The 12,471-nt window shown below is 52.4% G+C and overlaps 3 protein-coding genes across 3 annotated transcripts; 2 read left to right on the forward strand and 1 right to left on the reverse strand.

The window, feature by feature from the left end:
- Positions 1-827: 827 nt before the first annotated feature.
- J7T55_011760 (uncharacterized protein) lies at positions 828-6,040 on the forward strand (the record flags this gene model as incomplete). Its single annotated transcript, XM_053136577.1, has 9 exons — positions 828-987; positions 1,052-1,694; positions 1,963-2,032; positions 3,038-3,637; positions 3,695-3,829; positions 3,884-4,522; positions 4,742-4,867; positions 5,154-5,279; positions 5,339-6,040. The coding sequence occupies 9 exons, from the start codon at positions 828-830 to the stop codon at positions 6,038-6,040; spliced, it is 3,201 nt and encodes a 1,066-aa protein (XP_052999565.1).
- A 649-nt stretch (positions 6,041-6,689) lies between these two features.
- J7T55_011761 (uncharacterized protein) lies at positions 6,690-10,480 on the forward strand (the record flags this gene model as incomplete). Its single annotated transcript, XM_053136578.1, has 7 exons — positions 6,690-7,039; positions 7,145-7,787; positions 7,887-8,057; positions 8,396-8,547; positions 8,706-8,734; positions 8,980-10,310; positions 10,445-10,480. 7 exons carry the CDS (start codon positions 6,690-6,692, stop codon positions 10,478-10,480), a joined length of 2,712 nt encoding a protein of 903 aa, XP_052999566.1.
- A 105-nt stretch (positions 10,481-10,585) lies between these two features.
- On the reverse strand, positions 10,586-12,253 carry J7T55_011762 (glutamyl-trna amidotransferase-like protein; the record flags this gene model as incomplete). The annotated part of the gene is made up of 2 exons (XM_053136579.1): positions 10,586-12,090; positions 12,148-12,253. The coding sequence occupies 2 exons, from the start codon at positions 12,251-12,253 to the stop codon at positions 10,586-10,588; spliced, it is 1,611 nt and encodes a 536-aa protein (XP_052999567.1).
- Positions 12,254-12,471: the final 218 nt, after the last annotated feature.

Below are 12,471 nucleotides of genomic sequence, written 5' to 3' on the forward strand. Positions count from 1 at the left end.
GCTGATCACCAGCGGATCCAACACTTAGAACCCACGAAAATGTAACAGTATTCTCCCCGCTTATTGGATGGCTTGAAGAGAGGGCACCAACTTGAAATGAGGAGGAAGACCATGCGCTTAAACGAAAGACAGCGAGTGGTTCAGTCAACCATGGAGCCCACAACGGGACGTCCCCGAGTCATTTGATGTAAACCAACAGACAAAAACTATCCTAAGCCCCGCAAGTGTTCACCAGGCCAGCACGACATTTCAGCCCAAACATAGATTGTGTACTACCAGTATTAGTTAGACAGTGTTACAGGAGCGATAGCTGTCAAGAATCAAAGCTGGCCTTTTTCCACTGATTTGTACTCAACAAAGAGAGGTTATATGACTTTTATAAGTGGAAATGTTTGAAACTGTGATACATTCTTCGAATATGAATAAGAACGTATTTCTGGAATAATTAATCAATGTGTTTAGTGTTTGTCACATAGTGCTCATAAAGGAAAATGTTACTTGCTGTAGTGCATTTAACAATACTACATTTGGCTAGCATCGCAGGGTGTCTTGCTTTGCTGGACTGATCAGTGACAAGGACTGGTACCAACATTTTGTACCCAGAATCCTTCCGCGGTGCTCGTAAAGAATGGAGATCGCCACGGCAGCCTCCGCCTAGCATCTCCTCCTCCAGGTCCATTTTTCACCACCTTGATTGTGCCCTCTTCCCTGCGACTTCATCGTCATTATACTGTGACAGGCACTCTCCCCAAGCTTCGCGATCTTAGTGCATTTTTGTTTCTTTATCTTGCAACATGACGGGATGGGGATTTACAAACCCGCCAAACATGGCCAAATGGAATGATTTCAGCGATAATCCCGTCTATGTTGAGGGCTCGAGCGTCAACATTGTCTGGCAAGCACCGACGAACATCGCCACATCTGTCACTTGTTACCAGGCCAATCTTACCGATGGATATGTGATCGGAGATTTTGAGTACATCACCAGTGTGTTTTTCATACATATCTTCAGGTCTAATTTGTGTAATATCTGACCCATGTTTGGCTCTAGGAAGTGTAGTCAATGTCACCAATTTTCAATGGCTTGTGGGCACGGCCAAGGACTTGACGGTGTCTAATGTCTTTTTGCTGAGCATATACATCGAAGGCGGAACAGTGGTTGAAGGAACCTCACATTATTTCAACATTTCCTCAAAGAGTGTCAAATCGGCCACGACCACAAGTAGTTCGACATCATCCTCCACAACCAGTTCATCCATATTCGAGGTACCAAGTTCGACCGAGTCCCCCGTGACCACCGCGACCAGCACGACTTCGACGACCGCACCACCGACTGCGAACTCTAATGGCCTGAGCCAAGGAGCAACGATCGGCCTGGGTGTTGGTGTACCATGCGCAGTGGCACTCGGCGTAGCTGTGGGCTGGTTCTTCTTCGGCAGGCGCCGCAGAAGTCAGCAAGTACCACAGAACCACACACCTTATGATGACTCTAACAGGGATGCAATGTCTATGGGATGGCCGGAACATTCTAGTGTGTACACAACAACTCAGCACGGGCAATTATATGGGCAAGTTCCTCGGCAGAGCTCGCCGCGAGCAGAAATGACGGGCCAACCGAAGCCACCAGAACTTCAAGAGCAATTTTTGGATTATGAGTTGAGCGGAAATAACAGAATGAATCCGCATTATGAGTTGTACGCACCGGGGCCGGAACGACCAAGGACGAACAGTTTCTGAGAGCCATGGTCAGGAGCAAGAATCAACAATTCGACCCAAACTTCCCTTCAACCAGAAGAAGGACCTCCGGGCAGTTCTGAAGCACAAGCACAGTAGAACATCGAGACTATTACATAATGTTTCATTAAAATTGTACAAACAAGCGTTGTTAATTTGCCAATCAATACAATCGAATACCAAACAATATTTTTCTGATTTTTCTGATTTTTCTGATACTGTTGAAAGGCCTGATATCTGCCCTGAACATATCCTATGCAATTGTAGAGATCGTGACGGGTCCATACCCATAAAGCCGGTGTCTGCGAATGCTATGAGCACAGACTGCGCTCAGGCTCAGTCTCGTGCTCTGCAAATTTTCGGCAGCAGTGTCCTCGATGACTGATGCGTGTTGACGGTGCCGCTATTGGATACTGTAGCATCCGTATGCAGAAAACGAATTTGTTGGGACACCGTGGGACTGTGGTGTTCAGCAGGGCAGAGACGAAGCCATCACATCACGTAATTATTGTGGGCGTAGAGGAAGGCAATGCTTACAAGGTGGGCTCTCTTAGCCAAACGCAGGCTGATGATGGACGAGAACATTACACTGCTGCTAACTTTTCTTCTCTAGAGGAAATGGCATCATTTCTCGCATCAAGTAGATAGCCATATGTCAGCAAAACGCGTGAATTAGTCGTTAAAAAATTGCTTGCATCTAACCGATTCGACGGCAGTCTCCAGAATGTAGCTTACTATGACTTCCGCCCAGGCCAGCACTTATATTTGAGACGAGGCATTCAACGGGTTCAAAGCATAACACGTATCCATGCAGGTTTCTAGGGCATTATGTCCAAATAAAAATGTACATTAGGGCTGATACCGGATGCCTGAGCATGGCCAGGCAATGACACGATTGGTCAAACGTGCTAGACTAGACTATGTAGTCTACAGTATTCAAGTTCTTATTCCGCAGCAGTTCCTCGCATGAACCCTGTCCCGCGGGCCGATTTGTCATCGCCGATTACTGAATTAGGAATCATAACCCGCCAAGACCTGCAAGTCTTGGCGGGCTTTGTTTCTGTTTCTCATCACTCAGCACGCTCACCTCCCAGTCGAACCGAGATTACGATCATGACTTGGACAGCAGTTGATGCCAAGAAACAATCATAGCAGCAGTCGAAGCTATATACTTTATACACGAGCATGAGAACAAAGCAGACCACGGTTTGCCGCACTTGCCGAGCCCACAAGCTAGGCGTAGGTGCTCTGTCCCTTTACCTAGGTACTCAACCATCTAGACTATCTCTGACGACTTCTGCAGTGCGACGGAAAGCGCCCGGCCTGCTCTCAGTGTCTGTTCCTCGGACGATCGTGCGAAGGCTATCAGGTAGATGCGGTTTTCGTTTCTTACCAACCGACTTCACGGAAGCGCAGATCCAGAAAGACTCCGTCCTCTGCACTTGTCAACAAAGCGCAGACGAATGTCGAACTTCAATCGAAGACCGTGAACACTGGCCTTGCCAAGGCGCGTGCCCGAAGTACTTGGCGATGTCCTTCCCTCAGCCCTGTTGAACTGCCAACCTTTGGAGATTTCACAGCAGTCATCCTCAACTGCTTCACTCCCACCAGCAACTATGTACCGTCTTCTCTCGACTCGAGCACGATTCAAGTGTGTGGTGCCTGGGTGGGTGTGCTTCCCAGACTTGCAGCTGGGGTGCGGTCTGGTGCTCTCATCTCTACAGCAGTCAAGGCTTTGGGGACTGCTATCCTTGACCGAGGACCAGAAGGCACACGTTTAGACTTTCGAAGCCTCGAAGCCTACACCTCGACGTTAAAACGTTTGCACCATGACCTGATAACCCCCGGTGTGTTTTTCAGAGTCGAAACTGCAGCTTCCATTGCGTGTTTGGCTATGGTGGAGGTAAGTATTAAAGCCGTTTCTTGAATCAGAAGTTTAGTACTAATGACTGTCTGCCAGTTGATGTCTCCAACTTCGGAAGACGGTTTCTACACGCACTATACGGGGCTCAGTGCACTCTTCCAATTTTATCCTCCGGAATTGTTCAGTTCTGACGTCTTTCATGCCATATTCGTGGGCTGCAGGCCTATCCTTGTGAGCCTCAATATTTCCAAGTCCTTCATCACGTTTTACTAACAGATTGAGCAGCTCTTTCATGCTTTAGACACGCGAAAGTCCACTTTCCTCGCCCAGCATGAGTGGAAAACTGAACCCTTCCAATACTATCCGCCGTCAGATATACAACTCCTCATAAGCGACACTACCACTCTCCCATCTCTTCTAGAAGCCACTGATCTCCTGAGCACCCTTCCGACTGAGATGAATATTTTGGAAGCCAATCGTATAAAAGTCGAATTGCTGGACCTGCAGAAAAATCTACGCAAGTGGGAAGCCCAATACGAGATGCATGCAACGAGTTCTTCGTTTCCTGACATAATGACGGGAAACGTTCATACTCACACCTGGGCATTCGAGATCATTTGTCTCACGGAGATGGAGAAGGTTGAGCTGTTCCTAGCCGATCATGGGTCTACCTTTGGGCCAGAAGCGGGCCAGATGCCAGAAAACAATTACTACAACTACAAACAAGTATACGAGCTCGCGTGCAAGATCTGCCAAAGCGTCGAGTATTTCCTTCGAGATGAGATGAAGATGTTTGGGCCAGCTTCGGCAATCTTTCCACTTCGGATCGCATACGACGTGTTCAGCAAACATTGGGAAAGAAATCAAGAGAACATAAATCGATGTCAAGAACTCATCGGCCGCATCCGCCAAAAGGGTCTTTCAGTAATCCTACGCCTCCCAGCGAAATATTAGGGATTAGTGGCTTCCTTTGAGATAGACTGACAGATTAGATAGCTAGAATGCAAATATTACTGCCTGAGCATAGTCGCGGAAATCGATGAAGGTGCCACCCACACATAAAGTCCAATTGTGGCGAAAGCGTCACCCGGGATAGAACTTGATTGATAATGCTATGTAAGCTTATGTGTTCCTCTGTGTAAGCTTCTCAAATATGACAATATGTACGTGCTGCGATTCGAGACCTCTGGGTGTTGCACAATACACTACGTGGTCCCAGACGAGGGATGCTCCCAGGACTGTCCTGCCTGGTCTAACCTGATCTGGTTTGTAAGTCCGCCAAGACTTCTTGTGGAAGAGCCGCATCCGCAGCATGCATTCAGTCGCCCGACTGTCCGAATGATCTGAACAACCATGGAAATTCTTCTTGGAACTATTTGCTCGTGAAGCTAAATTAACAATCGATCTTACGGCCATCCTCATCCGGGAAAACCCTTTCTCCCACGTTTCTGAAGCACCCTCTGCACCGCTTCAGAAAGTCTATATATTCCTTCCTGTCGCTCATGGTCCAAAGCAAGAGCACATTCCATCATCACACAACCTTTCACCCAAACAGATAATCAGTCCGAAGTGTGCCATCATGCCTCCCTCCACTTTCAACAGCGCCATCAGCATCACGCATATCGGCACCGCCACTGCCGTCCTCTCGATCGACGGCATTAAATTTTTAACTGACCCTTTCGTAAGTGACACATCTTGTCTCCCTATTCAATACATGAAAGGAGACACTAACTCTCATAGTTCTCACCTGCCGGCACCGAACATGATGTTGGCGTGGTAGTTCTCAAAAACAGCACCTCTCCCGCCCTCACACTCGACCGTCTCCCACCCATCGATGCGGTCCTCCTCTCTCATGAAGACCACTGGGACAACCTAGACGACCTCGGCCGCCAGCTCCTCGACGGACGACGAGTCCTGACCACACTTGATGGTGCCGCAAAGCTCGCGCCACGCCCTGGAGTTGTCGGTCTGGCCCCTTGGCAGGCCGTGAACCTTCGTGCCGGCGGCCGTACCTTCCGCGTCACCGGTACGCCGTGCGTCCACCTGCCCGACGGAGAGTGCACCGGGTTTGTGCTTGAGTGCGATGAGTTTGGCGTGGGGGCTAATGGAAAGCCGAACGTTGTTTACTTCTCTGGAGACACGGTGTACGTTGAAGAGGTTTCTCGCGGGCTGCAGGAGAAGTGGAACGTCGTGGTCGCACTGCTGAACCTCGGCCGGGCGAAGGTACCGCTGCCGGAGGGTGAGCTGCAGATCACGATGGATGGAACGCAGGCGGCGAGATTGCTCAGAGAAGTGGGCGCGGAGGTGCTGGTGCCGATGCATTTTGAATCGTGGGGGCATTTCACACAGTTTGGAGGTGAGCTAAAGGAGGTCTTTGAGAAAGAAGGAGTGGAGAGGAGTGTTTGTTGGTTGGAGCCTGGGGTGGAGAGAAAGATCTTCTGAATCACTTCACATGACACCATATTGGAGACTAGTATGGAAGCAACACGAGAGAATAGTATTCTTTGCAAATTGAGCATTTAAAATCGCAATCCATCCGATCTTTGACCGGATGCAACGCCAGGTTTTCGTGGTTGTTGGCGACCTTTTCCCCAATTCGTGATCATCAATTAGCACCTGGGCGCTCGACTGCAATATCAGCTTACCTAAAATGGTGAGCGCAGCCTGACTATACGCTTATACGCCTATGCGCCTGTACGTTGATAAGTCGGTATTGATGCAACGTTCGCCCTTCTGACATGCGGAAAACAGATAGAGCCCTCACAGCCGTATACCTTGATATTGTGTGATCGGTCCAGCGATACGCAATGTCCCCCCTCCCTCGCTCAATGTTGAGAAAATAGACCTGAGCGTAAAAGCAGTTGAGTTGATTCGACCAACAATAATTAGCATCTGACAGCTCATTTTCCGGTAGATATACGCCATGGTTAAGAGACAGACCACATTGTGTTTGTATATAAAAGACGAGCCCCTCACGCCCGGAGTTCAAAACGCCAAAATGCCAACCAACACAGTCAACAAAAAAGGCAAACGACAATCCTTGATATTACATAATTTCTGTTTAACACGCTCCTCTAATCGAAAACGTAAAATGAACTTCGTACGATTCTCTGTCTCCGTGGCACTGGTAATGTGCGCACGAACCTCGGCTGCACCGGCACCGAATGAGACCTTCTCGAAACAATGCATTCAGCTGGAAGTGCCGCTGCGAATCAACGCCAACAACAGCGCCTTTGATCTTCCCCGAGTCGACAGCAATACAGATGCTGTGGACTGCATTTGGGACCTGACCACCTGGTCACATAATGCGACCGGGCGCGTTACAGGCGTTATTCCCATCGATGACACGTTTACCATCAGTGCTCAGTTGTGCGTCCCGCCGCATGGGAGCAAGTCTGATATTCTGCAAATCGCAACACATGGGATCGGGTTCGATAAAAGGTGAGGGTGCTTTCCATAAGGACGGTCAGGCTCCCAAGCTTGACTGCCCTGCTCAGCACCGCTGGGATACTGGACAAAATGAATTGATGCTGATCGCATGAGCAGATACTGGGACGTTGAGCTCAATCCAGAACAATATTCCTACGTCGACTCGGCGCTTCGATATGGATACTCGATTCTCACATACGACCGTCTCGGCACAGGAAATTCTACCAAGGCCGATGCCTACGAAGTGGTGCAGGCTGGTGTGGAAATCGAAATTGTCCGGGACCTGACTGAACTAGCGCGCAATGGAGATCTGGTCCATTCTTCAAAGGTGGTCGGCGCGTCGTGCGATGATGTCTCAGCATTCGAAGCCTACAAGCCCAGCAAGATCGCTCATATCGGCCACTCGTACGGCTCATTCATGACTTCAGGTCTACTGTCTCGCTACGGCAACCTCAGTGACGGCGCCATACTGACCGGCTTCTTGATCAACGAGCACCTGCTCAACGAAGTTGGAGCCGAGGCCTTTGGCTACGAATTTGCGGCCGAAAGTGATCCCGACCGCTTTGCAGATCGTCCATCGGGATACATTGTGTCGGCCACGGAAAGCAACATCCAGCAGATATTCTTGAAGAAGGGCACATTCGAGCCCGAGCTGCTACAGTATGCCGAGCAGATCAAGCAACCAAATGCTGTCGCGGAACTCGTCTCGGGCAGCCAGGCGTTCGGCAGGCCGGCCACAGACTACAAGGGGCCGCTACAGGTGAGTGAAAGTTCTTGTTCCTGCAGGACGTCCATCTGACCAGACAATGGAGTATTGTGCTGTGCTCTGGAGGAATTGCTGACAGGTGGTGCTCTGCAGATTTTCGTCGGTGAATATGATTACCCCGTCTGCGATGGTGACTGCAACAACGTCTACAACTTGAGGAACATCAGTGCCCTGTATCCCGCTGCATCCAACATCTCAGTATATCTTCAACCCGGCACTGGACATGGGCTGACGCTCTCCACGAACGCCACGGCCGGCTACGAGGTCATGTTCTCTTATTTGGAATCACACGGCCTTTGAGGCCGGTATGAGTCTTAACACCGGCTCATGGTCTTGGCAACTCCACGCCCTTCGTCTGACCGACATTGTCATTTCAGCTCTACACCTACCCATAGATTTCTTTTTTCGTACACCACGGCAACTCGCCGAAAGCTTTTAGCCCACCTGGATTATTCTGCTGTGGCCCCACTCTCATTTTCGAAATAGCATTGATTCACTTTTGATCCACTCGTCTTCTCATTCGATGTAACCATTTCTAGTATTTGCCAAGGTCCTAAGAGGAAGCCGAACACTGTGCTAAATCAATGGGATGCTGACGTGAGATCAAACCCGTAGTATTGGCACTAGACAGGGCTACATTCATCAGCCGCTGGGCGCTGCGCCTCGAAGTATTTGGATTATTGTCGGGAGAGTCAGAGTTCTGGAGTGTATATTTTGAGGAAGATCTCAACTCAGTGTCCCCTGCTGATACAAAGTATGTATCACAGAGTATGCCTTCCAGCTTGAAGCCCCGAGGCCGTCGGCCTCACACGAAGTCAAGAAATGGGTGCACAAGATGCAAACGACTCAGAAGAAAGGCAGGTCATCAAATCTTGGACTATCAGCTTTCAGTATTCTGACAATTGTGAGCAGTGTGATGAGCGGCTCCCTCGGTGCTCGAGGTGCGACGACCTAGATGAAGACTGCCGATACCCAAATGAAGAAGGCCAATCTCAGTCAATGTCCAGTTCTAAATTAATGATTCAGACGAATGATACGGTTTCGGATGATGGTCGTTATCTCGGTCTCCCGAGCGTGAGTCCACGCATTTCGGGCACACACTCTGGGGAGCATTCTTCAGCATCCAGTCCGCCCACGGGAAATCTCTCCGCCCTTAGTCCTGAATTACATGGCGACGAAACCCAAGTCGGCATACCCTCGAGCCTCTCCACAAGTCTGTTGGACGCCCGAGATCTCGAGCTGCTGAGCCACTACCTTTCGCACACAAGCCGGACCATCGCCTACGACCGTGACGACCTCTACGCGCTGCACGTCGGGATCCCCAACCTCGCCTTCAGCAGCAAGCCGCTGATGAGCTCGATGCTCGCGCTGGCCGCCGCGTGCCAGTGCCACGACCTGCTGGCGCAGTCCACGGACGGGCCGGACATGGCGCGCATCCAGGAGCTGCTGGTGCTCGCCGAGCAGCACCACGGCACGTCGCTGCGGCAGATCCAGGAGGACATTCCGTCCACACAGCGGTACGACCACGTTCTCGCGAACGCGGCGCTGATGGTTTTGTATGGGTCCGCGAGTCACTGGGTCCGCATACGGCTGGCTGGGATGTGCGAGGCGCGCGGCGTGCGCCCTCCCGGTGAGTTCGTGCCGGTGCAGTCACAGTGGATGTCCCTGATTCGCGCGGTGCATTCTGCGTATGTTGGACTCCTTGCCGACCAGGCTCAGAATCCGGGGATGACGGAAGTGAAGGACTATGTCAGGGATAGTCCACCGCATCGTGATTTCGGCGACGTGGACATTGCGTGCCCTCAGGACGGGCCCTCCGACGAGACGAGGCGTTTGTTCCTCCCTGTAGCTGCTGCCACGTCGAAGTCTGCCATGGAAAAGCTGCGCGCAAGAGCCCGCCAGGTCGAAAGGAGAGCTAATGTCGGGGCCGCGGGCCTTCAAGTGTGCATGGAGGCTCTGAGGGTGCTCGAAACAATAATAAGCGAAACATTCGGGGGCAGGGGACACACCAGCTTTTCTCCCGGCACACCAGGGTCGCTTATGGAAGATCAAAAGGAGCCAGGCTACCTTCGCTCGCTAGGCCGGTTGTCCAATGTGGCCCCCTGGCTGAGAAACTATACAGCGCGAGTCACTATGAACAGTACAGACTCGCAGCCGCTGCGGCGCACCGTCAACGCTTTCCTCAACCGCGTGCCTACAGCGTATCTGCACATGGTGCAGGCGACCCTTGAGCATATCCCCTTGAGGACAGCCGGCCATGATGCAAACAGAGTGCAGGAGACCACCCCTGACTGTGGCGATAGCGATAGCCCTGCACACCGGCTTGCCATGGACATCTTCGCCCACTGGCTTGTACTTATGCTGTTGCTGGACGGTGTGTGGTGGATTGGAGGCATCGGTGCCTGGGAGCTGGGCAGGGTGGTTGCGTATATGCGGGAGGGAGGCAAGATTGATGGAGGAGACGAGATAGAGAATGAGGCGTGGTGGCCTGAGAGTATGTACATAATAAGGATGGAGGTGAGTAGATATACTTGACTTTGTGGAAGCGGACTGTACATATCTCCCTGGTTGTACAAGGCTTTTCAACACATATTGCACACCGGCAAAACAACTCGCCGTTAAGATAGAATAGAAACATGCGGTTCACTCAGATGGAGAACTGCCATCTCATGTTCTCAATGGCCTGATGCGAAGTTGCTCTACATTTCTTTGGAGCCACTGGCCTTGAAACTCCGGAACGGTAAAATGTGGTCATTGCTCTCGCTTCCTCCACATCCGTGGCCTGGACTGCGTCACTTCAACAAGGTCCTCAGCGCATCCGCCGCAGCAAGGAGCCTCGCATCGTCCCAATACTGACCGATGACCTGGAGGCCCATCACACTGCCACTCCGCTGCTCACCAGTAGGAAGGCTATTAGAATCAGTGCTCTTCGGTATGCTCACAGCTGGCAGCCCAGCCAAGCTCGCCGGCACCGTCAAGACATCATTCACGTATGCAGCCACGGGGCTCTTCTCCTGGCCCTGCTCCACTTCGTCCAGCCGCGGCGGCAGCGTTGGCGCCGTCGGGCAGAGCAGGAAGTCGACCTGCGCCGGGCCGAGCTTGTTCTCGAGGGTGACGCGCTCGTCCATGTCCGCCAGTGAGAATTGCTGAGCCTCGTCTTCGTCGCGCAGCGGGTTGGGCAGCTTGAATGCACCGTCGAAGTCGCGGCGCACGAGCTGCCGCACCCGCTGCGCCTGCATGAAGTAGTTGTCTATGGCCTCGGAGCTCAGCGTGTACGAGCCCAGGAGGATGCGCCGCTTGACCTCGGCGCCGAAGCCGCTGCCGCGCACGGCCGAGTACAGCACGTCCTCGGGGCTCCTGTCCCGGCCGCCTTCGACTTCCGGCTGATTCATTCCGTAGCGCACCCCGTCGTACTTGGCCAGGTTTGATGATGCTTCTGCGGGAGCGATGACGTAGTATGCAGAGAGCGCGTGCCTTGTCGACGGCAAGGACACTGGAACGACGCGCGCTCCTATCTCGTCGCGCAAGAATGTCGCCGCATATTGCCACGCTTTGAGAACGCGTCCTTTGAGTTCTGCGATGTTGTACTCGACCGGGATTCCGAAGGTCAGCGACCGTAGCAGCTGCTTACGGCCTTGCTCATCCTGCGATCTATGCGACTCTGGGCCGTAAAATCCTCTTGCTGCCGTGCACCGTGCCCTAGCGGAGGACGACAGACTTGTCGGATCCTGAGGGTCGTGCTCCTTGAACAAGCCACCTCCAACGACCAGCTCCTGTATCGTCCGCACATCGCGTGCAAGAAACCCAACAGTGTCCAGGCTGTTCGCATATGGCACCACGCCATACCGGGAAATCATGCCATATGAAGGTTTGTACCCAACTACTCCACAGTACGCGGCCGGGAGGCGCACAGAGCCGCCCGTGTCGGTCCCCAGCGCGACATCTGCCTCGCCGCGCGCGATTGCCAGGGCACTGCCTCCGGAGCTTCCGCCCGCGCTCAGCTTGATGGACCTGCCCTTGGCGTCATCCTTAGCCTCCTGCGCCACCGCGCCGTAGGCAGAGTTGATGTTGTGTGTGCCCATGCCGAATTCATCCAGGTTCGTCTTCCCGACCACGTGTGCGCCACGATCCTTCAGCTGTCGGACGATGGTAGCCTCGAATGGGGACTCGTGTGAGGAGAGAATGCCCGAGGCACAGGTAGTGGGTAGGGGTTGGCCATCTTGAGGCCTAGTTGCGATGTTGTCTTTGACAGCGAGGCGGAAGGAGCTTGGTGGGGGTGAATTGGGAGGCTCGGAAGCTGGCGGCACATCTTAGTTAGTCATTGGAATAGCCATAGAGCTGGAGATGTGCTCACCAGGGGTAATGAACTCGTTCAAGCTTCGCCGCTGTGGGCGAAGCGACAGGCTCGTGGCATGGGCGAGCCGAGGGCGCAGGCTGGACAGCCTGCCATTGAGGGACATGAAGGCGCCAAGTGTGCTTCCTGCAACTCAAAGAGATGCACGAGGGCCAAGCTTCACATCTGCGCGTCCCTTCTCGCAGTATATGTCTGCTCGGCGTCGTTTCGGTCTGCGTCGTCGGCGTCTGTAATAATTGATAGCTCCAAAGTTTTGGGGTGCGTGCACAGCAGCTTCGGAAGGGTGCACGTATTATACTTGGCACGGTACGTATTTTACTACCA

This window comes from Diaporthe amygdali (genome assembly GCF_026229845.1).
Source record: "Diaporthe amygdali strain CAA958 chromosome Unknown NODE_2_length_3802984_cov_64_841326, whole genome shotgun sequence".
NCBI lineage: Eukaryota > Fungi > Ascomycota > Sordariomycetes > Diaporthales > Diaporthaceae > Diaporthe > Diaporthe amygdali.